Source organism: Pipistrellus kuhlii, unplaced genomic scaffold (assembly GCF_014108245.1).
Source record: "Pipistrellus kuhlii isolate mPipKuh1 unplaced genomic scaffold, mPipKuh1.p scaffold_m20_p_15, whole genome shotgun sequence".
Classification (NCBI taxonomy): domain Eukaryota; kingdom Metazoa; phylum Chordata; class Mammalia; order Chiroptera; family Vespertilionidae; genus Pipistrellus; species Pipistrellus kuhlii.
The window spans coordinates 9,945,127-9,972,627 of NW_023425460.1; the positions used below are offsets into that span (position 1 = coordinate 9,945,127).

The window sequence follows — 27,501 nt, forward strand, 5'->3', positions numbered from 1 at the left end:
CGCACACAGGAAGGGCTTAATGGACGTCTAGTTTATTAACAAAAGTGTGAAACATAGACTGAATAAATGGATAAACTCAGAAATCTGCAGATCTGAAACAATTAAATTACTTGGCTCCGATAGAGGGATGACAGAAAAAACACACACTGAAGGGTCTCAGAGGACCCGCATTGTCAGCACCCTTCTTACTGAGATGAAGCTGAGGATGGGACCCCCAGCCCAGTCCAACGTCTATACTGAGGACTGGCTGACTCCCAGCCACCAGGACTGAACGCCTGCAGTGCTCGTGCGTGCTGGGTGCTCTGCCCGAGTGTGCTAACCCCTCAGGAGAGAGAGGCACTGTCTCCCAAGAGGAAGCAGTCTGGAGACTGGTGATGTGGCCAAGGCGAGTGCATGGCTGTGCAGGGACCTTCTCCAAGTTCCTCTGGCTGCCCAGCCACCATCACATCCTCACTTCAATCAACAAGTGGTTCTACCCATCTTCTCTGCATTTGGTCCTGGGCATGGTGCCCTGGGAGACCCCCAGGAAGTTTGTGACAAGCTCCAGAGACTCAGGTGTTTTGATCCCTGGGGGCTGTAACGTCACCCACTTACATATCAGTGAGCATTACAGTGTGACTGTTTGTCAGCGGTACATTAGGCCGCACAGGGAGTCAATTCTACCAGAGCTGAGGGGAGAGGGATGGCTGTGTCTGTGGGCCAGTGAGGATGAAGCCAGGAAAAAAAATTCTAACAAAGGTGATCTGTGAGCTGAAAACCAACAGATGCATGGTCTTTCGCATGAGAGGTGATGACTGGGGTGAGAGGGCTTGTATGACCATTCATTCATTCGCTCATCCATCCATCCATCCCATAAACACTTCCTGAGCATCCATGTTGTACGATGTCCACAGCAGATCCCAACCCTGCCGAGATATACTTTAAGTCCACCTGAGAACTGTTTAGCAGGCTGTTTAGGATTGTGAGCATTAAGACCGGGTGTCCGGGACAGAGGGCAGGGGGAGGGCCTGCCTCCTGAAAGGTCAGGGAAAGCCCCCCGGGCTGAGAAGATGTGAGCTCAGCAAAGGTGTTTTGGAGGAGACAGCCTTCAGCCTCCAAAGCTGGAGCCTCTGCTGTCCGTGGACCACCTCGGAAGAGAAGGCTGCGGCGGAGGCATGGAGACGCCAACTTCTACCCTCAAAGCAGCTTCAGACACCCTTTGTAGGAGGCTAGCAAGTGTCTTGTTTGTTGGATCCTTCAGTCCATACGGGGCCCAAGAAGGAAGTGGCTACCCCAGCACACCCAGAAGCTGAAGCACAGTGTGATCATCGGGACAGACCGAGTCCCCAAACGGCAGGCCAGGCTGCCTGGCCTGTGGTGGCCCACGGGCACGGTCTGCAGCCTGGTCAAGGGAAGCCCGCCTCTCACCTGCCCGATTCCGAGAGCCTGTGTGGCTGTGCAGGCGGAACCCTGAGCACCCTCTTGTATGTCCTTCCTCTCAGCCCACTGAGGCCTCTCACAGGAAGGGCACGTTTTTCTTCCCACAGGAGCTGCTCCTGAGCTGCATGTCCGGGGGATTCGCCTGCCCAGAGGAGCTGCCTTTTTCTGGTTCATCGGCCCACAGCGGGGGTCCTATCCCAGTTTGCAAAAAGCACAGATGGCTACCAGGCGAGGGGTGCTGTCACCGCTCGCCTGGCTCACAGCTGAGCGGGCACAGGCATGTGCTTTGTTCTTAAAGTCACCCAGTCACAGTGGACTGAACCGGAGGAGGACACGGGGCCCCAGGGCAGCCAATCTACAGGCTGATCTATGGTGATCTATGACCTTAAGACAAGGCACAAAATCCTGAGCACAAGTGTCTCTCCTGAGATCCTGGGCTTGAGACACCTACAGCCTGAGCCACTGGGAGGGGCAGCTGGAGCAGCGAGCTCTCGGGGGAGAGCCGCGTCTGAGAGGGCCTGTGAGCAGAGGGCACGCTGCCGTCATCTTGGCGCAGTGTCCGTTAGCAAGAGAGGTGGGTGGACTTATTGCCCTGGAGAGATAAGACTGAGCCACACGGATGTTTCTTTGTTCTTTGCCACTCAGAGCCCCTGGGGATGAAGGGAGGTGGGGTGTTGTGTGAAGAGGGAGTTGGTTTTCCCTGTGGTAGGACACCCATCCCTGCCACTCGTAGAGGTTGGGGGAAGCAGGAAAGCCAAGGAGGACCCCGTCCCCCAGGGCAGGGAGGTCTTACCGGCGGAGAGTGCTCGTAGATGTTGGTGCTGTAGGGCAGGTTGATGAAGATGGGGTCCATGTCCTGGACATCTGTGATGATGATGGCCAAGTTGGCCAGGGTGGACAAAGGCCTGGTCTTGTCTTGGTCCTAAGAAGACAAAAATGCACAGCCTTAGGTTAAGTGATGTTGTGGACAAGCACACATGCACACAACACACACATCTGCGCATGACATTCATGAACACAAACGTGCACACATGTGCTCTTGCACTGCCCCAGGTATGTGGAACTTCTAGAACTCAAGACCCCACACTGACCTCTGACCTGTGCAGGAAAACACAAACAGCTCCCCAGAGCCCAGTGGAACGTGGTTAGCCAATGTCACAAACAGGCTGGCGCAGGACCCGGTCTCCGGCCCTCCGCCCAGCCTGGGCCTGCCCACCTGGCTATCTGGTGGGTGGGGCGTCAGGCTTGGGATTCAGCTAGGGGGCTGCTGCCTCTCTCCACGCCCACTCTCTGTCCCCTTTCATCACAGAGCATCAACATCAAGGGAATGACGAGGATGGGAGTTCTTAGAAGAAAGGCCCTTGCACCCGGGAGGGGCTGCTCTGAGACCCGCCTCTCTACTCTGCATTCTGGTTTACATGATCAAGTGATGTTTCCAGTGGAACCAGCAGGGGGAGCTCCAGGGCCTGTGACATTGGGGGACTCCAGGAAGGAATCCCAAGAGGTCACAGGCCATCCCCGTCAGCCAGACAGGCAATGTTTTTACCCTCCCAGTTAGCTGGGAATGAGTCCTGTGAAAGGTCACCAAGAAAGAAAACCAGAAACCCCTATTTTATTACCGTAAAATACAAGCCCACTTAAATCGCCCACTTCTGTTGAATAACAATAGTTAACTAGAACAGCAGCAACACGCTGAATACAGATGATGTGCCCGGTACCAGGCGCTGTGCGGGCACCACCTGTGCTTTTGTAGGTTTCATGTGTGTGTTAGTCAGATGCGTTTACAAAGACTCGGAAAGGTTATGTAACGTGTCCAGAGTCACACAGCTGGTAAGTGTGTACCCAGGACTCACACTCAGGTCCTTTTGACATAAACTCTCTTGATGTGGGACCCTGAAGCTACAGTGTGGGATGGGTTCCAGCATCACTTGGTGGGTATCAGGGTATCCAACCTGACTACGGGGTGGCTACCCTGGTTAGCCAATGTCACAAACAGGCTGGCGCAGAACCCGGTCTCCGGCCCTCCGCCCAGCCTGGGCCTGCCCACCAGGCTATCTGGTGGGTGGGGCGTCTGGCTTGGGATTGAGCTAGGGGTACACTCAGTCCCTGACTCGCTGGGCCACCGTGAGTAAGTTCTTTCCCCTCTTGGAGTCTCAAGTTCCTTTTCTGTGAGATGAAATGGCCTCTGTGGACCCTGGGGCTTGTAAATTCTCTGGTCTGACAATTGAGGAGCAACTGTCCTTGGCTTAGACTTGCCTTGGTTTGTCTGGGGTGACCTGAACACCCAAGGCATTCCGCACATCACAAACCTAGTGCCTGCTCCTGCCCTCCGCTGATGGAGCTGTGGAACCTTCCAGAAGGAAGGGCTGGTTGTTTGAAGAAGCCTTCCTCAGGGGCAGCCAAGGAGAGAGTGGCGGGCCTTCAGGAATGAAGAGTGGGTGCAGCAATGGAGGGAGAGTCTGGAGGCAGGAAGAGGTGGCAGAGGGACCACGGGGAGACAGCTTCCCAGACTCCAAGACCACAGTGTCCACAGCCTGGGCTTGGGGACTGCCCGTGGTGAGAGCCCTCAGTCAGGGGCCTGAATGGCCACCAGCAGACACGGCCAGAGGAGGAGGCCTGGCAGGAGGTCCCTGACCTCTTGGGCAGGGGCTGCCGGTGGTTCTGTCTGCCGTTACCAGGCTTCTGTTGGCAGCTGGCTTTGTCCGCCCTGGCACCTGCCCTCCCCATCCCACACTGCGGCTGCAGTCCTGCTCCTGCCACAGATGCCCACATCCAGCCCACGCTGAAGAAAGGGAGTGGGCATGTCTGTCAGGGCAGGCACCTTCCCAGGCGTCCAGCTGTCACTCTGGGCCTTCAGCTCTCCCGTTTGGCCACCCTGGTACCCACCCAGTGGTGGCTGGAACCCACCCTGCTCCCTGCAATGCCACACAGAAGGATCTGCTGGGGAAATGCACAGCAGCCAAGGGCACAGCACCAGCCCCGAGAAGGACCTGCGAAGGGGAGGTGGCACGGGGGTGTGGGGCGGAGGGAGCCATCAGTACCAAAGGGAGACCTGTGCCCCTCCTGCTCTCCCACGTCCAGGCCTGATTGCTGGGTAATTAGCAGCAATTTAACTGTATTCACCATCCCAGCGTGAGAGGCCCCGCCACCCAGACTCACGCCTGTGCCCAGCTCCGTCCTCTCCCCCGCCCGCACAAAGCCGTTTGTATGGCGGATGGAAATGATCGCATAAGGACAGGCTCATAGTGAGGAGAGAGCGAGCATCTGTGTGTCTCCGGGCCCAGGGGTGGACACAGGGGGAGTGGCAGGAGGGGACCACTCACGTGTGGGTGCAAGCTGGTGCGGAAGGGTACAGGTGGGTGCAAAAAGCGGCTTTTGGCCTTGCTGGTGCCCCAACCCTGTAAGTCAGCTTTGCAAATATCGGCACACACCTCCTCCCTGGCAGCTAACACCTAACATTTGCCATTGCATCTTGACCAAGCCTCGGGGAATCTCATCTTTCAAAATCTGGCCCTCCTACCATCCATCCATCCATCCATCCATCCAGTGGGTCTTTCCCAGAGACCTGGGCTCTGTGACCGGCCACGTGGAGCACCCCTGTGCTACTGACAGCCCCCACGGCAGCGACACAGATCCAGGGGCCAGATGCTGTGTGTCAGGCAAATGGGCCCTGGAGGGTCAAGAGGGACCCCAGTAATTTGTTTCACTCTTGGCCTGAGCTTTGTAAAAAATTCTGCTCTTCTGGCTCCCAGCTGAAGATTCCAGCTGTACCCGGAGGCGGTAGCCGGGGCGGGACAGAGGAGCGGAGAGGGTAGGACTATTTAGGGGATAGCGTGCCTGTCCCCAGGGCCCTGGCAAACAGCTGGCGACAAAGGAAAATGACCGTGATGTTCTGGAGATTCAGACGCTCTTGGTTGTGGGCACCGGACTGGGCGTCAGACAATCTAGCTTGGGGTTCTCCTTCCTCCACTACTCCTGGGCTGTGAGTCTCCACAGTGTGAGGCATAAAGCGGGACAATTATTTCTCTCCTGCCCCCCCCTCTCCTGACGAGCTCATCCTGGAACTCCCAGGACCCAGCGTGGTGCTTGGTGCAGATGGGTGCTCCCTCCTGCATGAGTGTCATCACTCTAGTGAAGTGGCCAGGACCCCTCTGTGTCCGGAGTGCTGGGTGGTGTCAGGACAGAGCTGGGGGTCACACCTCTGCCCTGTGTCCCACGGAGTGAGGGGCTGGAGCCCTGCTGCCGGGTGACTGCGGACAAGCCACTGAATGGCTTCTGTACCTCAGTTTCCTCACCTGTAAACTGGGTATCTTTATAATGCTTACGACCCAGGGCACTTGTGAGGTTGAGCGAAGACAATGCATTGAGTGCTCAGCACAACACGAGGGACACAGCACGGACCCTCAGCAGCATGCGCTGCCATGACGGTCAGTATCCCCGGCATCACTAGTCCTGAGCCTGTCCCCCCCTTCACAGCTGGGAAGAGGCCGTGTCTGGCGGTGGGCCCCGGCACGGCCACTCACCGTGGCGTTGACGGTGAGCTGGTAGGCCTGCGTGGTCTCGTAGTCCAGCTCCTGGATCACCGTGACGATGCCGCGGGCACTGTCGATGGCGAAGAACGGCGAGGGCGGCTGGAAGGAGTAGAGGACGCTGCCGCCCGCGCCCAGGTCGGGGTCTGTGGCGTTCACGATGAAGATGGGCGTCCCCACCGGCGTGTCCTGGGGGAAGCAAAGCAAACAAAGGCTGAGTGCAGCTCGGAGCAGCTGCCTCCATCCCTCCATCGGCGACTATTCCCCCGAAGCCCATTGGCCAGGCCCTCCGGCCACCAGACCCGCGCCTTGTTGTTTTTATTCCAGGAGGGTCCAGAGGCATTTAAAACGCGGTATCACTTCCCCCCCTTTTTTGATGGCCTCCTGGTGGCTGTAACGGCGCCAGTTCCAAAGATGATCTGCTCATCCTGGCGTTCTGGGTGAGAGCCTCCCGGTCCCCAACCCCTGCTTCTGGGCAGTTTCGCTTCCTCTGTTGAGTGCACCCCGGCTGCCCAGGCCTCAGGTCCGGAGCCCGCGTGTCAGGAGGTTTCAAGGGCAGGAGGTGGGGAGGTGTGTGCTATGGGCATGGGGGGGGGGGGGGGAGGCTGAGGGCTTTGTCTGGCACCACAGAGCCTACCCGGCTTGCCCTGGGATGGGGCACACGTCTTAGGAGCCTTCGTGATGCCCTCTGCCATTCAGTGAGTACAGACCCCTGCCCCTCTCTGACTTGGGGTTTCTGGTTAAATGCAACTTCCTCATGGAGACTTTCAGACCCCTGAGGCAGGGCAGCCCCCCTCGGCCCCACCCGGGCCACTGTTTATACTCAGGGTCCCACAGCACCCTGGGATTTTCTGCCCTCCCCTCTCCCCCTCCATCATTCACAGTGAGTGTCTGTCTTCCCTCAGAGCCCGTGTGCTCTACGATAGCCACGGGGCCTTGCCTCGCCTCGCACAGTGCTGGGCATGCGTCAGATGTTCAGGAAATATCTCTTAGAATCCGCAAAAGAGCCTCTAGGACAGCACTGAGCACGTGATATTGTGAGTATCTGTTTGCACCAACTGCCGGCTTCCATCACCGCAGAGCCCGCCACAAGGCATGGCCAGTAAGCCGTGCCTGCTCACTGTTGGCTGAGTTAATTTAGTCATAATTTAGTGAGCTCTGGACACATCTGAGGACAGGCAGTCTAACGAGGCCCTTCACAGAGACAAAAAGGTAAAAATCTCTGCTCCTGCCCAATGATTGCCATAGGCCAGGTTCCGTGCCGGAGACTGCACCTGTCAGCTCTGCGGACAAGTGGCCTTCCAGGTGGTAGCCACTGTCCTGTTTTGGTGGGGGAAAGGGGGAGCGATCAACCAAAGGACTTTTATGCATGCATATAAGCCTAACCAGTGGTCACGGACAACAGGAGGTGGGGGTATACGTGGGGAGGGGTTTGAGGTGGGAATGGAGGGTGAGGACAATTACATGATACCATAATCAATAAAATATAAAATTAAAAATTAAAAAAAGAAGCAGCTGAGGTCTGGAGAGGTTAGGTCATTTGCACGGGGCACAGGCATGGCAGTGGGAGACCATGAGCCCAGGTCTCGGTCATGATCTCCAGCCCGATACAAAACAATTCTAAAATACTGCTGGCAGTTCCTTCCCTAGCGCTTCTGTGCAGTGCCCAGGCCATGCCAGCACAGTGGCACCTCCCAGACAGGAAGGTGGGACTGGCTGTAAGCTCCCCGCGCGCGGACACCATACTTGGGGTCCTCTGTGCTCTGTTCACACTGAGACAGCGACTGGGTCTCTTCCGACACCACAGGCTCTTTTCAAAAAGAGCATCCACATCGCTGCCCCTCTCCGGCTGCCGCCGTGACCCGGGCCCTGCGTCACTGCTGTGGGCAGCTTCTTTCTTTGGGGACCAGGCCTGGGCATGCGAACAGCCCTTCCCAGGACCACTTGCTTGAGACAAGCGTGTCCTTAGTATGGTCTCTAGTCAGGCTGGAAGGGCCCCCGGGGGGGGGGGGGTGAAGCCATGGCATTGCCACTGTTTCTAACCGACGGTCCTTTTCATCACCAGGCAAGAGTCAGGCTCAATGGCCAGACTCAGCACTGAGGCCAGAGGCGGACAGGGAGCCCCTCTCCTCACAGCACCCAGGACTCCCCGCGCCCGGTGCACAGAATGCAGGCCCGCATGGTCTGGCCCTGTCTCCTTCACACTTTATTTCCTGGCAGGTTCGGCTCCTTGCTCTTTTCGCTAAGATCATGTGTAGCATCTTATCAGTTTAATAGTTCCTGGCAGGTAGAGTCTGTACTTCTCAGATCCAGCAGGCTCCCTAACACATCTGGGTTTCTTTCTTTTCTTTTTGTAAATATATTTTATTGATTCTCCACAGAGATGAAGGGAGAGGGATAGAAAGTTAGAAGCATCGATGAGAGAAATATCGACCAGCTGCCTCCTACAAACCTCCCAGTGGGGATGTGCCCACAACCAATGTACATGCCCTTGACCGGAATCGAACCTGGGACCTTTCAGTCCACAAACCGACGCTCTATCCACTGAGCCAAACCGGTTTTGGCAACGTCTGGGTTTCTGAACCTGCTTTTTCTCTGCTAGGTCTGCCCCGCCCAGCTCAGCGGCTTGGAGAACAGATGCTCTCCTTCCCTCAAAAACAGAATCGAGTGTGCAAGGAGGCAGAGCGGACAAGCGCTGGGGTTTCAGGGATGAACGGACTTCGGTTGGAACCCAGCCTTGCCGAGCGTCTCTGGCTAGTTTCTTCCTGTCTCTGACCCCCAGCCCCCTCTCTGTACAAGGAGGTTAATAACATCCCAGAGGGTTTGTATGAAGAGTCCAGGTCGTCATGAGTGTAAACGTCCCAGCGTATAATGAGCGCTTCGAAGATGGCAGTTGTGATCTGATTGCCGGAACACCATGTAGAGGACTTCGGACAAGAGCACCTTCAAGGGTAGGGCAGGGAGGTGCTAAGCACTATGAATTTTAATGATACTGAGCCGAGCATTCCCTGTCTGCGCCCCCAGACCCACTGAGTACCCTGCTCTGCCTCCCCCTCTCCCTCTGTTTGCCCTCGCCAGGGTGACCTCACTGCATCCCCAGGCTCCCTTGCCGGGTAGCTTCTGTCAATGGGGGGTGCTGATAAGAGCTCAGAGTTTGGGGAGGTGCCAAGAGAAATAGTTTGGGGTGTTACTTCCCCACTTCCCCCAACTCCAGCCCTCCTTCCTGGCCCCAGCTGTTGGAGGCCTCTGGCAGCACTCTGCCCTTCCCTCCCCCATCCGGCCCCAGGGTTAGTAAGAGCTTTCCTCTGCAGCTACCGTATTTTCTGGCATATAAGATGACCCTCTAATTTTTTACAGTTAAAACATAGGTTTAGGCCTATATTCGCTGTATAAGACTACCTCCCACTTCCGAGGCAACACCAGTTCTTTTTTTTAATAGACTGCCTCTCTGACTCTGGCCAATCTGAGCAGGCTTTTTTTTCGTTTCAAACGTCGTCTTATATGCCGAAAAATACGGGTAAGTCTCTTGGTACCTTAGCATCTCTCAGTGGCCTTTAGCCACATCCACTTTTCCCTCTGAGCCCTCAGCTGCAGTCTCTTCACTGAAATGCCTTTATTGGAACTATTTGGAATGAACTGTTCCCTGGGGGACCCTGATGGGACACTTTTGCCACAGAAGTGTCACACACACAGAGCCACCGCCCAGAGGAGAGGGATGGCTCCCACTCCAGAGAGAATGTCAGCTGTCCAGGCTGCTGCCTCCGGGAGGAGAGGACATTTTACCCGTCCGTCCGGCGTGGTCTCTTGGAAGGGTCTCTGGGATCTGATCAGGAGATTTAAGAGCAAGAGTCAAGAGGACAGAGGAGAAAAAAAGAAGGGATGGTCCTGTGTCTGACCTTCTTGGCTTTTATGTCTCATGCCCTGCAGTGGAAACCCATTTAATTTCTGCATAACTTAGAAAAGGTTTTACATAGGCCTGGCAAGGAGCCATCCATGTTCTTAGGAGGGACGAGCCACTGGAGAGAAGAGAATGCTGACTTCCTGCATTTCGGGTCCCGGGCGCCATGCTCCGTTAGGGAAATGAGGTGTGAGGGGACAGTCATCAATCAGCAGGTGCGCCGCGGGCCCTCCGAGCTCCCAGCTGCTGCTCCGTGGCCACGTGCAGATGTGCGCGCAGGCCCACGCAAGCACATTTCCTCAGTGGTGCCAGGTGCATCAGGGATTCCAAGTACACCTCAGGCAGCGAAACTTGGTGGCTCAGAGCGTGGACTCCAAGTCTGAGTCCCAGCCTTACTTACCACTTATTTGCCGGAGCCCTCAGACATACTCTGAGCAGCCAGATTATTATGATCTCTGAACACATAATCATCCGGCCACTCAGTGTATATCCTATATAATAAAAGGCTAATATGCAATTGTCCCCTCAACCAGGAGTTTGATCAGCAGGCAGGCCTACCCAACCACCCATGTCCCCTAGACCTGGTCAGGCTGGCTGGACCCCACCCATGCACGAATTCATGCACCGGGCCTCTAATATATACACACACTGAGTGGAGATCATAATAATCTGGCCACTCAGTGTATACTGTTAAAGTTACTCACTTGGCCTCAGTATCCTCACGTAAAGGAACATGTAAAAATGGAGCTGATAACAGCACCTACATGAAAGATTACATGAGAAAAGGGAAGGAGGGAAGCTCGCTGAGCCAGGTTCACGAAAATATTGAGCAATACTCCACAAACGGTCGTTGTAATTATTACTGTAGTAATAAAATGCCATCGCAGGCAGCCTGCGATGAGCCCTATTTAAGGGGGTATTAGACACTGTAAACAGTCAATCTCTTCCTCATGAGCTTAGACAAATAGGCATTTTAAAATTCAGAAAGAGAACATTTCTGTTGACTGCTTCCCGGTTGCTGCAGACAGACAGAGTCAGGGTGGGAGATCTGCGGGAGACCCTCCGGAGTGTGTCTGGAGAGCCCGTGGAAGGAGGGGAGGGGCCTGATGCAGGGGTGGGCGGGCACCTGGAGGCCAAGGAAGCTCCTGCACAGAGGCCGGCCTGACCAGGCCCCTCTCAGGGAAGGCTTAGATGTGAGAGCTGGAAGGAGCCGTGGGGATTATCCAGTCCAGCCTCCCCATTTTACAGATGGGAAAAGTGAGGGGGTGTGCCTGGCGCTGAGTCTCCCAGGTGGACGACAGCAGACCTGTGCCTGGAAATCAGGGCTTTGACTCATCTATAGTGTTTCTGTGACCTCCTCCACAGATGCCAACCACTGCCTCCCCACTCACCCTCCTTCCACGTGAAGGTGCTCTTGACACCCACAGCTCTCTCTGCTCGAGGGCAGGGGCCTAGGCAGCCATGTTTATACCAAGTGACTTCAGACCCAGGCCACATGGGCTTGGTCCAGGGGTGACCACCTGACTCTAACGCCCAATCAGATGGGGTATTAGAAACGAAATCAGCTTTCTGTGGGGACCTGGAAAAGAAGATCCTTGCTGTCTGGTGAGGGCTGGTGTGGGCACCATGACAGGCTGAAGACACACAGAGGCCACAGGTTGAAGGTGGCAGAAAGCCATGGGCAAGCAGAGGAAGCCCATCTTGGAAAGAATGAAGCACAGTGAGGGAAAAAGACAGAGATGAGGGACTCTGGGCGCCCCCTGCCTGGTCTTCGAAGGCCCTGGCTGTGGTGCTGAGATCCGATCTATTCTGTCCTTCCTGTGTGGGTGCCCACTTTGCCCACACTGACTCCCATAGGTCTCAGCCCCTGACTCTCCCCAGGCCCCCAGAATGCATTCAGCCCCAGGCAAGGCATCCTCATTCCTGCAGCTCTGCCCCAGGCTCTCCCTTAGCCTCACCTGCTGGGACTGCCTCCCTTTCATGCCTGAGGCTGGGCCACAGAAAGCAAAGCTTCTGGCCACAGAGCCCGGACTGTGGAGGTAATAATGGGGGGAGAAGAAAGCAGCCTGGATAAGTGAATGCTGGCTCCTTCTTCCTTTGAAGTGTCTCTTTTAACATGCAAATTCACTCAGGTCCCTGCAATGACCAGCAGGCCTGTGGGGTGGCAGGGGTGGGCAGGGGACAGCTTGACCATGGGCTTGGCAGCATCAGCTGACAGGCCTGGAGGAGCGATGCCCCACAGAGCCAAGCTCTGCCCACCTGGAGACCAGGAGACCAGGGAGGAAGTGCCTCTGTGGTGCCTGGGCTTGAGGTCCAGGATCTGAGGACCATCACTAGGGTGGGCCTGGGCCACGGAGGCAGGGCCAAAGGCACATTTCAGCTGGGGGTAGGGCTGCCCCATCCTAGAAAAACTTCTCTCTGTGTATTCATCATGGAATGAAGGTGCTGGGTCCACCTTCTTGTGGGAACGGAGCAGCTGGGCTTTGGAGAACAGGCCCCGTAGGGGGCGACTACTCCTGCTCTGCCTCAGCTGCTTCCTATGCTCCTTCCCCACAGCACCCCCACCCAGGCCTACCCACTCTCTCATGGCTTCTGGGCCACTTCAGTGGAAATCTCCCACAATGCACTGCTCATGCCTCCTGGGATCCAGGGAGTGTGTTTAGGCATGATCCCCTGCAAAACCCTTGCACCTGCCCAGCTGTCCCCCTCAGCAAGGGGCCCGCTGCAGGCGGGTGGCAGACAGGGCAGGCCCCTGCCTCTTCCAGGTCCCCTTTAAGCTCCATGTCACCTGTGATGGACCTGTTGTAAATGGGCCACCCCGTGCAATTCGCAGACAAATAAATCTTTTCGCTACTCCCGGGGTGACAAGGGAATAGACTCTGGGAAAGTTCTGCCGTGCAAGGGATCTTGTTCGTTAATAATAATGATAAATAGCTCACTTCTCACATGCAGTGTGAGGTACATTACATGCAGGCTTCTACAGAAGCGGCTTGGGTGCTGACTGGAACACGTGTGTGTGGGAGGGAGGGGGGGGGGCTGCAAGTGCACTGAGGGAGAGAGAGGGCCAGACAGAGAGAGGGGCAAAGAGGGCGGGTAGGGAAAACAGAGATGGAGAGCGTGGGAGGAGAGAGTGTAGAAAGGGGAAGGGGAGAAGGGGGAGGAAGAAGGGATGGCAACAAGGTGAGAGGGCAGAACTGGGAGCCAAAGGGGAGGTGGGAATGAAGGGGAGAGTTTGTAGGAGAAAAGAGAAAGGAGGGAAGTCGAGGAGAAAGTGACGAACTTAAAGGGAAATAAGGAAGTTACAGAGGAAAAGTTGTGGACAAAGGAAGTGTAAAACTGACTCAGAAAAAGAGAGGAGGAGAGGAGGGGGAAATGCAGCCATACCCTCTCATCTTCTCGGTATAACCATCCCCTCCCCCCACACTAGATGTATTCTGTACTTTTGACCAAACCTCAGCAACAGTCCCACCATCTCCATGGTAGGTGCCATCTCTAAAGGCAATATTAATATTTATGAAATGCTGCTAGATGCCGCCAGTTTTTAATATCTTATTATAAAGCCTGTTATAGAATGCATTCGTAATAGATTCCTGGCAGAGCTCTGACAGGGAGCGGGTGCCTCCGTGGACCCCAACTATGAACAGACCCTCCTGGAACCCGTGCTTGCTGCCCAGAGGCTGGGCTGCTGGGCTCTGAGGTGGGGGAGTGGAGGGGATCAACCCTCCAAGGTCAGCATTTTTATACATCTTACCTCATTACCTCACTTTTCCTACAGTTAGGGGAAATGGAAGCTCGGAGAAATGAAGCAACTTGTCCAAAGCCACACAGCTTATTAGTGCTGGAATCAGGGTTCAAATTCAGCCCGCCTCTGGGGACCCCAGAGATGAAGGGGGAGTGTGGGCTCAAGGTCCCTATTCAAGTGGGGTGGATCCATCTCTTCCCTCAATGGAAGGGCTGGGGGCTACAGGCTGCCTGGATTAGGGAAGGGATTACAGGGAGCTATGGCTCCCAAAAAGTTTCAGAACGAAGAGGGTAGCTCAGAATTTGCGCATTTTCCCTTGGGATCAGGAAATTCGCTTCCACTGTGACAAGAAGAATTAAAGTCAGAGGAAAAGGCCCTTCTGACAAGGGGGAGCCTGGGGCAAACGGGGATACCTTTGGTTATGGGGAATAGATACCTTTGGTTTCCCTGAATGCCAAAGCAGGCACCTTCTCACTGGAGGTAGGGCTCCCTAGAGGGCCGTGGGAGGGTGTCACACGGGAAGTTTTAGACGTTCTGAAGCATTCTGGCTCACAGAGGAGGAGAAATAGTGTCCACGGTATTAACTAGGTGATAAGGTGTATGTGGGTACCAGCTGAGAAGAGGGTCTAAAGTAGGGGTGTCGAACTCAATCAGAGAAGGGGCCAAAATCTAAAATCCAGCCTAAATCGCGGGCCGAATGGTTTACTGAACAGTCATAAACTGTTATTGTGATGGAAACGCAGCGGAGTGCAGTGATGACAGCGCGGTGCGGGCCACATTGCAAGGCCTGGCGGGACGGATTTGGCCCGCGGGCCTTGTGTTTGACACATGTGGTCTAAAGAGAGAAACAGTGCAGAAAAGAGAACCTGGAGAAGCAGGTACCAATGGTGTCCCCATGGATGTCTCAGGTGGCCCCATTCTGCTGGGGAGAGGGCACAGCCGTGTGTGCACAAGCCCTCATGTACACACACGTGCTCTAGCACCTCTCTGTGGAGGAGCCAGGAAGAGACATCTCAACATCCCTTCCTTGGACCACAGTCTGCTCTCTCTTAGCTGATGTGTGCTGGGCTCTATGTGGTGCTGGGTCTGCCCTGAGAGCCGAGGCAGGTCGCCAGGTGGAGGTGCCAGCTCCTGGGGCTCACACACCCTGACTGGGCTGGAGCATCTCCCCAGCTGCTCCACATCTCCTAGGAGCCAGCTCAGCACTCTCCCAATCCCGAGTCCCTCCTCCTCTTCAGCTTCCAGCTGTGTACTGCCCCTCTGAACCCAGGAAGACATGCATCTGAGTGCTTACCTAATGCCCCCAGGCCTTCCCGATGACTGCCAGTGTTCTCACCTGCTGGAGTGATGTCACACTTGCCCTCTCTCTTGCCTCCCACTCTTTATCTGCCACAGGGCCTGTCCATTTTTCCTTCAACATTCTCCAAGTCATTCCCTTTCTCTGTCATTTACCTTGGCCACCTCTATAGTCCTAACATTGCCACTTGTACATAGAGGGCATTCAATGAATGTTTCTACAGAATCAGGACTTCCTGTTAAACATGGCAGATTGAGCATATCCATTTACTTCTGTTTTTGTCCCAGCCCCTCACTAAATGACACCAAATGACAATATGAGAATTAAAAATGCATAAATCCACTAGGGCAAAAAGAACAGGAGAAAGTATGACAGCAGATGAGAAATGTCAACAAAATCCTGGCAACGAAACAGATGGAACTGAAAACTCTCAGGCGAAAGGGGAAAGCCAATAGGCTGGGGTCTCAAAACCCCAGAAAAGCTCAGGGACTGGGGACAACAGGTGATACTGGAAAATGAAGACTGGCTGCAGATCTTTAAGAATGTTCGATTCCCAGATACCTTCCCCAACTCCTACAGGAGACAAAAAGTTTACTTTCTGAAGGGAATGAGTTAATCAGACTCTGGAGTCAGACTGGAAGCTGGACAAGGCCCAGAAAACAGGAGATTACATGAAAATCTACATCTTCCTTTTCCTCCTAGCCATGATCAGTCCTCTTTAAAACAGTCTCATGAAAACAGGAATTAGGAAAACTGGCCTAAAAGAGAACACAAATATTTCAATATTATCATGCTGAACTCCCACAAAGAAACAGCCAATTCCTCACCTAATTGTCCCACAATGAAGCCCGTTGGTTAACAAGCAGCCTCCCACCCTACCCTGCCCTAACACATACAGCGAGCTTCCAGGCAGCCAAATGTGGGCCCATTTTTCATATGAACAGACAACTAAGGATCATGAAACATTTGAGAAGAACCTCTAATATGAAAGTCAGTGGTGGTAGTGGGGAGATAGTAAAAAGGGATAACAATAATAAGTATCCTTAACATCCTTAGGGAGATAAGACATAGTATCTTTGAGATGAGATTATTCCAAGAGAAAAAAAGAAGAGCTATTAGAAATGAAAAACTCAACAGAAGAGTTGGAAGATAAAGGAAGTTTTCCATAAAGTAGAACAAATGTCAAAGAGATGGAAAATGAGGGGGGAAAGTAAGAAAATTAGAGAATCAGTTCAAAAAACCCAATGCCCAACTAACAGAGATTCCAGAGAAAGGAAACAGAGCAAATGAAGGGAAGGAAATTAGCCAAGAAGTAAGGTAAGAAAATCTTCCAGATCTGAAGGACATTCCCAGGTCAAAAAGACCACTATTTATTCAGAAGACAGACCCACAGAGCAAAACTATGAAGTTTCAAAGGACTAAGTACTTTTTTTTTTTTTTTTTAAATTCCAAAGACTTCCAGTGAGAAAACAAAAGACTATGTTCAAAGGATCAGGAATCAAAATGGCATCAAAGTTCTTAACTGTTACATTATAGATTATCAAACAATAGAGAAATTCACATGATGAGGAAAACTATTTTCATTTTAGAATTCTATACCCAGCCAAACTATCACCAAAAACCAGTGTAGAATAATCACATTTTAAAAAACAAACAAACAAACAAAAAAATGTTTCCATTAATCCCTTTTCAGAAAATTACTGAAGGGTGTATCCCATCAAAATGAGGGAGTAAACTAAGAAAGAGGAAAACGTGGGACCCTGAACAGGGGACCTAACATACCGTAGGAGACAAAGAAACTGTCAAGGTGATTTCCCCTTCCTCCTATGATCACCTACATCAGTCTTCTTTAGCCATTCAGCCTCCAGAACAGCAAGCAAGCCAGAGCACAGCCCATTTGGATTGGAGCAGAAGGATGAATACTCCAGGGCAAATGTTGCCAAGAAAAATACAAACTGAATTTGAAAATCAATATACTTTTTATATACTGAGAAGAGGTATTTAATTACATGAGAATATTTGGGAATGAGTAAGTGATAGTAGGTCCATAGAACACTATTCAAACAAACAAAAGGGAATTATTGATTCTAGAGGGGAAAAAAAAGAAAATTTAATTGCAGTACACTGTATGGCATGCAGGGCTGGGAGGAGTCTCACTGAAGTTACCTCTGGGGACTCCCTCCTTCTCAGAAGCTTGATTTTCAAAGCCAAGTATGATGTCCAAGAATAAAATGGCCCAGATCCTTATTTGGGGATTAAGGAGATCTTAAGCCATTTTCCTCCCCCCTAACTGCAGCACCCCCAGCCCAGCCCCGTGACCTTCCTACAAAATGATAGTTCCAAGGTTTCCCCCTCAGTGCCACTTCCCATTAGCACCCACATTCCAGAGCTGTCAAGCACATGTCCTCCTCCAGGCACCCTCTCCCCCCGCTCACTTGCTCACTCACAGGAGCTGAGGGAGGGACCATTGGATCACTATTGGATCAGCCCTGCAGCTGGCTGAAGGCCACAGGCAGAGAGAAGAGGCAGGAAGGGCAGTGATGGTGGAGCAGCCCTGATGACCATGCTGGCCCAGTCCCTATGACATGATGCTTTCAACATCAGGCAGTCCCACCCCTCCCTCAGGGCTGGGTTCTGCGCCCTCTATATGGCCACTCGTTGGAGGAGTAAGCAGAGTAGAGGCCTGAATCTACACCTCAGCTGCTCAGCCTTACCCTCCCATCCTTCCCCTACTTGAAAGGTTAGTCTGATTGGCTCCTGGGACCCTTCTCCTACACCCCCAAGAAGGGACTTGGAGACCTGCTTCTGGAATGATCCATTCGGTGGTGATTACTCACCATGCACATTGGCCTGATAGGAAAAAACCCCAGAAACAACTGTCCTAAAATGCTAGGCCACATTCTGACTCTTTAATATCAATCTGTGTGGCTCCCTTCTCTGTTGCTATGAAGCATCAGTGCAAATGTCAGGTGCTTCCATTTCCCCAGCCAGGAAACAAGTATAGCAATCGCTGCACTGCCTTCCAGCCAGAGCCGTGGGGGAGATGAAATGCATTGATGGTGGAAAAGCACTTTCAAAACTCAAACAGAAATTGCCACCTCCTGCAGGGGCAGAATCATCTAAAAGGAAAAACTATGGCGTGACCTATAGAAGGGTTCTCTGTAAAAAGCTCCCCTTGAATCCAGAACCTGGTCACCTGGGTGCCAGGACACTGAACCTGAGTCCAGGCAGAAACCGGGTTCAGCTGACGCATGAGGTGGTCTTGAAACTTGATAGATTCTGGAAAGTGGCAACCAATAGATGCATTGGGTGTCTTGGAATTTTGTACAGATAAGAAAGGGCTTCTAGATATGGGGTACTAACTTACATGCACTGAGGACCTCCTATGTGTCAGGCCCCATTTTAAGCACTTTCCATGCATGATCTTGTACTGTGCTCATGGCAGCCTGAAGCAGACACCATTCCTCCCTCTCCTCATTTTCCAGATTCCAAGGCCCACGCTCTAAGCCACCATGACATGCTGTTCTCGGTGATGAGTGAGCAAAGTGGGCCAGTCCAGGAGGCAGGGGGGATGGCCAAAATGACCTTGAGAAATCAGGATCCTGCCATTCTGGCTAAGAGCCAGATCCTACTAATGACATGTAAGAGGTTGCCACAGAATGAGTTAGGGCCTAAGTCAGTGGTCGGCAAACTATGGCTTGCGAGCCACATGCGGCTCTTTGGCCCCTTGAGTGTGGCTCTTCCACAAAATACCCCAGCTGGGTCAGTTTATTTTGAAGAAGTGGCATTAGAAGAAGTTTACGTTTTAAAAATTTGGCTCTCAAAAGAAATTTCAGTCGTTGTACTGTTGGTTTTTGGCTCTGTTGACTAATGAGTTTGCTGACCACTGACTTAGGCCATCCAGAGGTTCCAGGGTCAGAAGATGACAGGTGTCAGGTGTCACCAGGAAGGGGCTGCGAGGGGGCGAGGCAGCACTTAGTGGATGTATCTTTCATCCATCCATCCCAAACATGTTCATAGAGCAACATGGTATGAGGCTGCTGACCACATGCTCCCTCCTTATCTCCCCAACAGAACAACAGTCATGGCCAATGACAAGTGGTTATTTATGGGGAGAAAGACAGGTACAGTAAGGGGAGGCTCTGAGGGAGCAGAAGCCTGTGGAATTTGCAGTTCGAGTCTCAGCGCCACCCCTATTTGCTATGTAACTTTAGCTAGGCAAGTGAGGCAGCCTCTCTCAGCCTCCGTTTCCTTATAGTGAGGTGGGCATGCTAAGAACACCTGCCTCGTGCGGTTATTGTGAGCTTATAGGAGATCACACATGGCAAGTGCTTGGGGCATAATACATCTTAGGTTCTGTCATATGGTGTCGCCTCCCGGAGCAAGTGTAAATGTCTATAAACTGCAAAGTACTTTGCAAATGCCACTTCCGGTGGGGAGGCCTGGAGGGGAGGGATGCCTCTGAAGGCTGAGGACCTTGCTCTGCTCTCAGCAGCGATAAAAGGCCGGGCAGAAGGCCAGGGTGGGTTGGGCAGGGGAACCCTCCTGTGGTGTGCACCCCATTGCTGTCCCAGGGGAGCCCACGCTGGGTACACAGCATCTAAAGCTGCCGTGAGCTCTCTGTGCACAGCTCCATGGCTCACCAGTGGGGCTCCGCCTCCCAACCCCCAAATCCATTCCCCCACATGATGATGAATCATGTTAAACAAAATGAATATGCAAATCTCCTTAGGGCGGGCCTTACATCCACGGGAACTGAGACTAATAAATGGATTCTGCATAAGAAGACAGCTCAAGCGATGCAACTAACTTCTGCTCATCTCTCCTCCTCTGCCCCTTGGGCTCCATCCACCCGCCGGTGCACCCCTCTGCCTCCAGCCAGGATGGCATTCTGGAGGGTGGGGAAGGAGGCAGCAGAGGCCTGGGCAGGCAGGAGCTGTGGTTTAGGCCTGGTGTGGGTTTTTCCTTTCAGCTGCCCGATCCCCGTGGCTACTGCTGCTGGCCCTCCAGGAGATGTGACGGGGTAAGTGGAGCCTGTCATGGGGAGCCCCGGAGGCTTAAGCACTGACAGGCTCCGCACCTGGCTGCAGGGAGCTGAGGGCTGGTGAGTGCTGAGAAGAGGGGCTGGGGGGGCCAGGACCCATGGAGAGAGAGGACAACTGCAGGAAGGAACTCCTGGGCCCAGGGGGCCTTGGGAAATGGCTTTAGCATCAATAGGTACAGAGACTGGAATTGTCATGGCGACAGAGGACTTGAGAAATCACCCAGCCCAGTGTTTCGGTTTCCTGGCCGCACAAGAGGATACCTGGGGAGCTTTTAGACAATACCAATGCCAGGGCCGACGCGTTTCTGAAATTCCCAGAGGGATTCCCATGTACGGCCACGGGGGAGAAGCACTTCCTCACCGAAGTCACCCTACTCTGTAGATGAGAGAGCCGAGACCCAGCCAGTGGAGAGGACTTGACCAAAGCCATAGAGGTGGCCAGTGGTGGCAGATGCCCACCTCCCTGCTCACTCCCTGACCTCCCCCCTCCTTTGTCCTAACAAAGATGGGAAGTGACTCTCTGAACACACAGTATCATGGGAGCTGGCAAGGAACACGGGGCTTGAGGACGGCACCTGGACTGATGTGATCTCCATGTGATCCTGGACAAGGTACCCACACGCTCCTTCAGGTCTTCATCTGCCAAGTGAGGAGCCGAATGGCATTATCTCCATAGTCCGCCCTGCTCTAAAAGGGCATGGCTGTAAGTCCTTCCTGAAATCTCCGAGCCTCTCTGGCTACAAAGCCAGCCCCTTGGCCCGCACTGTCTTCAGAACGAGAGGCAGCATGTTCCGAAACATATGCGGATAAAGGTATCCCTCTTTCCCTTTTTCAATGCTTTGCTCTCTGTTGAGAGACAGAACACTCTCGTGTGGACAGGACACAGGTTAAAGTGCTCCTCCGGTGCTTCCCCTGAACTGGTACTGCGGGGCACAGCGGGGATGAGTATAGGAGAGCACTCTGAGAAGAACAAAGGGAACCTTGAGCCAGAAAGCTGGAGGCCTATGCCCCTGAGGCTCTGTTTCACCAGCTCTCAAATGCTCTTGAGAGGACAGAAGGACATCCGTGCAACAATCCAAGATGCTCCCCTCTTCCACTTGGGTGTGTGCCCTTGGACAAAGACAAAAGCTCTTTGAGCCTCAGTTTTCACACCTGTAAAATGGGGAGAAAACCACCACCTCCTGTGTTTGTAGGTCCTAGGTGAGTGATGATTATGAAACAGTAGCCTGGTGTCTGATCCACAGCAATGGTGGCAGCAGCTGCCAGCACTGTGACACACCTCACTACCAGGTCATGGCAGCCTTGCCTTCTCCTTCTTGGGTGGAGAAGAACTGAAGGAGCGTGTGGGTTCCTTGTCCAGGATCACATCAGTCCAGGTGCCGTCCTCAAGGAGATCCAGTCACCCAAGGGACACTCCAGGGGAGGGAGGGTGCCCTGCTATGTTGTCCTTGAGAACTGTCCCTTGATGCAGCATCTATTCCCAAGGTTCTGGGGCGGGGGACCCACCGAGGGGGTGTGGGGGGAATAGGGCGGGAGATCCAATTCTTTTGTCTGCTGCGCCTGGTATATAAAGGCCCACAGACTCCCCCACAGCCAGGAGTCCTGGCACACAAAGACCACGCAGAGACACCAGACTGACCCCAAAGACAGACAGAGACCCAGAAGCCCAGAATTCACCCTGCTCCAAGGCTGTCCTGGGCACCACGGCCTCATCTGTTAAGACCAAACCTGGCCAAGAAACAGACCGGCCTCCCTTCCCTAACAGAACCCAGAGAGAGGGCCTCCTGGGTGGTTTGCGTTGATGACCAACCCCGTCAGAAAGTTCCACGGGTCTCCTTAGGCCCCTCCTGGAATGTGGAGACTGATTTCTACCCAGAAACAGAGCCCGCCCTTCCCTCCTTCCTCCTCCTCCCAGGCCGCGGTGCCCAGTGGAAGGCTGGCAGCTCCTAGGGCACACTGGCCTTCCCCCAGGAAGTGGGAGAGGCCGCGGGTAGAAATTGCAAATGACTTTCATTAAGCAGGGTGCTAATACCATGAATTACAAATGAAACCCCGACGAAGAGGACCCTGGCAGCCTTACCTCTGTTTGATATTAATTGGGCGACACTTTGTTTTAATGGTACATTAATTAATGCAGAATTTCAACGGAAGTCCGCGTGACACTCACATTAATACAAATGAATTCATTACCGTCGGTGTTATTACAAGAAATGACAAATAAATCTGTAACAGTGGGACCCTTCAAATAATAATCACGAATCATTAGGTTTGCCGCTCGTTTGTACTGTAGCTGCAAATACGTGTGTATGTTTTCTGCCTCTGCCTTTTGGCTGGGGAGGCGGCGGTGGGGACTGGCTCCGGGGTAGTGGAAGGAGAACCCTCTTCTAGACGTTTCTGCATCTGCATTTCCTCCCTTTCTCCCTCTCATCTCAGCCCCCAGAGAGCGCCTTCTCTCCCCAGAGCCCTCCCCGTGGCTTCGTGCCACCATGTCAGGAGTGTGATTGGGGTTGCACTCCCGGTGTGGACTGTCTGTCCCCGAGGACGGTGTGGTGGAGGAAGGAATGAGAAGAATAGGGACCCTAGGGGAGAGCTTGACCATCTGTTCTTGGGAGGTTTCCCACATTGGACTGGTTTCCAGGCGTCACCCCGAGCCTCAGAAGGTCTTGGGGACAAAACTCAGATGTCCAGTGACTGGCTCTGTGCTAGGAGTTTTTCCATTTTCTCCACCTTGGTCCCGGAGGCATTGTCTCATTGTAAAGGGCAGGAAGTGGGTCTAGAGAGCATGATTTACCCCCAGTGTGTGCGAGGAGGGGCCAAGCGTAGGATTCAGCTCTGCCCTGCGCCAAACTCCCAGTCCACCAGGTCTTCCAGGGAGAAGTGCCCCCTGCCCAAGGTGGGTTAGTGTCCTGGTGAAGACAGGTCTACCCTGGGTCTCCACCCCCCAGCTCAGAGCTCCATGCTGTAATCTTGCAAAGGTAAGAAAGGGACCCCAACAGATGGGTATGTAGCTATCACCCTGGCTGTTGTTTCTCACACCCTCTCTGTTACCGGAAGTTGAGGTCCAGACCATTTTTGCTTCTAAAGGGCAATAAGGGAGGCCCTCGGAAGCCCACTGGGGGGCTGTGGCAGGCTGTCCTGGGTGACCCAGGTGGGGTTTAGATCTGCAGTTCCTTGAGTGAGGCTGCCTCTCCGCCCTTCTGCACGCAGGGCAGACAGTGCTAAGAGATCACAGAGCTTCTTCCCAGGCTCAGCCCAGGATTCCCAACCGAGGGCTCTATGTAGCTTCTGTGAATGGCCTGAAGTTGGCACGTGATTTGGACGCTTTTTGTTACCCTGCTTTAGGGCATCGTCCCTGGAGGACTTTAAAATGGGATCCAGTCTACTCTGATGGGGATGCTCAAGAGCAGTTCAGCTCAGGAGCCAAGAGACTGGTTAAATGACCTCCCAGGGCCCCTCCCACTTGGGGAGCGGGGACTCCATGAATCCTTTGCTTCCACCTCTCCTACTGGAACCAGCCAGTCTTATCTCCATGTGCAACTGCTTTCTGACCCCCGCTACCCTGTTCAACAGACGGAAGCCAAGTCTAGCTTACTCTGGAGACTTGGCTAATGTGGCCAAACCCTGTTGGCCCTGCCCTATGACCTGCCCTCCTCCCTGCCCCGGGAGTCCTCACTTGCAGAAATTAATGTCTCCTTCTATCAGGTGCTGGTTCAAGCCCAGACCCCTGCTGACAAGCCATGGGCTGGAGCCCTCGGTGTCGTACTACTGGGGGCGCTCCGGCCCCCTCTCCCGCTCACGTTCTCCCCCATTCACACGGGTGCTGAATGAACCAATTAATCACCTAAGATTGTTAACTGTGCTAATTACGCTCGCTCTTGAACTTGTGGAACAATTATTTACTGTCTCTGCCTCACAAGCTATCAATTATGGTGATTGCAGGCAGGCTGTCACTGCTACCGAGCCAAGACGGAGCAGGCCTCGCCGGGCTCAGAGCCGGTTTCCCGGGAGAACTCTCAGAGGGCCTTGCCGGAGCGCAGGCGACCCCCGACAGATGTGGCGCGGGCAGCGGCCTCTTCCGGGGGACAGGCCTCGCAATCTAATCAGGGCAGCTCAGCAATGATCTTAAACGAAGTCTCTGTCATATAAAAGTTGTCCCCTTCTTCCCCTAAAGATCGCATGACAACCAGGCTCTGGACAAGGTCAGACACGAAAGTTTGACAGATCACAGTAAACTAGAAGAGTCTACACATCAATCTCATTCCAGACAAGCAAGACTGGACCCTCTCTATTGTGGATACCGGAATCGGAATGGCCAAGGCCGATGTGATCAATAACCTGGGAACTATCTACGTACTTCTCTGGGCAACATACTACTTCCTTCTTTGTGTGTCTCAGCTTGTGCATAGCGTCCACCTTGCCAGGCTGGGCATCGCCCCCAGAGTTCTCTGAGGAGGCTGCAAGTTGCACATTAGACTGCATTTTCCTGCTGTTCCCCAAGTCAGGGCTCTCTGCTGCCTCTTCCCAGCCCGCCTCAATGCCTGTCCCAGATTCTGCTTCCCCCATTTCCTCATACGCCGGCCTGGAGGAGCCCTGGTGCCCCTGCCCACGCTCCTGCTAAACGAAGGAAGACAAGGACGGTGGAAGAGGCTGTCAGGCTGTCCATCCCATGTGGCCTTTCAAATATTCCTGTCCTCTGAGGCCACTGGGCTTTGAAGCACAAACCCACAGGCCATCACACACACACACTCTCACACTCATATACATACACACACACTCACACACACACACTGTCCCCTCTCTGTCCTGCAACAGTCCCCTACCCCACCCAACCAGGGTAACTGCATGTCATGCGAGGCCTGGGAGTGGCTGCCGGGTAAACATGTATTTATTCGGGCAAGCAGCAGTCCCCAGCAGGCTGAAGCTCCTGTCCCCGAGGCTCCCACCCCAGCCCAGACCTCCCGCTGCCCACTGTGCTCGTTTCCCCACGCCAGGGCAAAAAGCACTTAGAGCCGACTGCTGAGCCCAAGTCTATTCCAGTGCCGAGAAATGCACTCCGTCTCCACGCAACTGACAGGCTCCGCGCAGCTGCAGCACCTCGGCCAGCTCTGACCGACCCCACTCCCCGGGACTCTCTTCAGGCTCCTTTTACTGGCAGGAGTCAGACAAGTTAGCTCCTTCTTCACCCTGGCCACCGAGAGACCCCCAACCTCCACGGAGGCCCCTCTGCTTCTGCACGAGCAACTGCCCACTTGCTAGAGCCACAGAATGTTGCCAAAGATGCTTTAGACTCAACTCTCCAAGGACAAACCCTAAACCTCCCCTGGACACTGCATCCCTGGCTCTGGGAATGGCAATAGTCCTCTCGGCATCCAGCTACTAAGTCAGAAACCAGAGTCCTTGCCATTTCTTGCCACTTGACTCCCCTCTCTCCCTGCCACCGTCAGCTCTCACCTGCCCCCCTGCAGGGACCTGCTACTTGGGCCCCTGCAATGTGGACCCCCCAGCAGCTGGTCTGAGCTCTTTGCCTGTCCGCTGTGCTCCAAGAGCAGCCTGCTGGCTTCCTGCTGACCTTCAGGCAGCATCAGAGAACCGCTTCCTGGCCCTGCGTGGCCTGGGCCTGCCCAGCTCTCCAGCCTCCCCCTTCCCCAGCTCCTCCTGTTGGCCCCTCGGCCACGCTGGCTTCGTTCACCTCAGCGAGGAGCCTCTCTACCACCGAGCCTTTGCTGTGCTGTCGGTCCACTGGCATTCTCTTCTCATCTTCACCCCAATGAATGCCCACGTGGCCTTCACACCTCAACCAAGTCCCATTTCCTCCAGGACTTTCTCTGACCCCTACTCTGGGTCACATCCGTGGCTCTATTTTCTCAGAGTCCCCTGAGATTTTCCTGGGGGCTCCCACCTCACTATAAAATTCTATGGCTTTTTGAAAACAATCTACCCCCCCCCCCCCCACTAGACTGGAAGCCCTTTAGGGCTGGAGCCATGTCAATTTCTGCCCGTGTGCCCCTCAGGACCCCATGTGTGGCTGGTACTGAATAGCTGTTGGATGAATGATAGTCTGGGCACCCCCCTCTCGACACTCTCCTCATTTCCCAATCTGGTGAGAGAGTTGGAAAATGCCAGCTCCTGAGTGTCTCCCTTTTGTTCAGTCAACGGACATGGACTGAGCATCTCCTACGTTCTAGATCACATGTGTCAAACACAAGGCCCGCGGGCCAAATCCGTCCCGCCAGGCCTTGCAATGTGGCCCGCACCGCGCTGTCATCACTGCACTCCGCTGCGTTTCCATCACAATGACAGTTTATGACTGTTCAGTAAACCATTTGGCCCGCGATTTAGGCTGGATTTTAGATTTTGGCCCCTTCTCTGATTGAGTTCGACACCCCTATTCTAGATTCTGCCAGGTGGTGCAGGCACACTGGCAGGGGCACTGGGAGGGGCACTGGCAGGGGCACGCTGCCCGGAGAGTCTGCGGGCACCAGTGACAGGTGGCAGATGCTGAACCCGAGTCCTGGCTCCCAGCTCTATGCCAGCTGGATCCGTCCCTGCTGATCTCTGCTCATGCTGTCCCCCTCCCTGATCACTGTTTCCCAGTCACTCACTCATCCGACAAATAGCTGGTGAGCAGTGTTCTAGGTGCACGGGTCACAGCAGCAAATTCCCACACACATTCCATCTTGACTTCGTTATCTCCTCCTCCAGGAAGCCTTCCCTAACTCCTGGACCTGAGGGGGGCGGGGAGTGCCCACCCCATGGGCTGTCAGCGCCCCCTCCCTTTATAACAGGGCATTCAAGTCACATGATAGTCTTGCTCACTCTAGTACCCTCAGCAAAACGGTGGCCTGGCACATAGCAGCCACTTGATGCCTATTTTCTGCACAAACAAAGCCCTCCCTTTCTCCCACTCGCATCTCCACAAGCTCCGCAGGTAAGGAGCTGTGGAAGCACCTCGGAGCAACGTGCCATTGGCGGAAATAAACATGAGAGGGGGCGTTGGTGAGGGGCCCGGGGCAATGAGGAAGAGGAGGGGGTGACTTTGAGATAAGGCCATGAGAGGGGCTGTAAGCTGGAAAACCAGGATTCCGCTGCCCTGTGTCTGAGAACACCGTGGCCGTCAGACAGGAAATGAGGACCAGAAGTCCTCAGAGCAGCCAGCCTGGACGCCCCACTTACTCAGGACTCCAAATCCCTCTGCCTTTTGGCTCTGGAGCTTCCCTCTGGTTCGTACCCCTCCCCAGGTGCTCTGGCTCCAGGGGTGAGGGGTGGCCCACACAATCACTTGGCCTCTGTCAGGACAGCTGCCATCCCTGAGAGACTGCGCTTAGCTCCCTGGTGCCCTTTGCTCAAACACCCTCAGAGGCCTGCCCCGGCCACAAATCCGGCTCTGTCACTTCCGTTCTCTTTTCCTTCAAGCCCATCATCGCCAACAGAGACTTGTGTGCTGGTTCGCTCACCTCCCCCCTAGACGGAAGCTGCCAACAGCAGGGACTTTGCCCGTTTTGTTCAGCCAGGTCCCCTGCGCTGGGAACCGTATGGGACACACAGTAGGACCTCAAGAACTATTTCTGGAAT

The 27,501-nt window shown here is 54.0% G+C and overlaps 1 protein-coding gene across 3 annotated transcripts in view; it reads right to left on the minus strand.

The window, feature by feature from the left end:
• CDH23 (cadherin related 23) overlaps positions 1-27,501 on the minus strand; it is a 387,029-nt gene that overhangs the window by 225,469 nt on the left and 134,059 nt on the right. For all 3 annotated transcript variants that reach the window (XR_006741668.1, XM_036438196.2, XM_045581750.1), the window contains exons 7-8: positions 5,943-6,137; positions 2,213-2,341 (exon numbers count right to left, since the gene is read on the minus strand). Coding sequence is in view for 2 of the 3 variants with exons in the window: in XM_036438196.2 (XP_036294089.1) it covers positions 2,213-2,341; positions 5,943-6,137 (324 nt within the window). In the remaining variant the exon portion in view is untranslated. The remainder of the gene's footprint in view (positions 1-2,212; positions 2,342-5,942; positions 6,138-27,501) is intronic.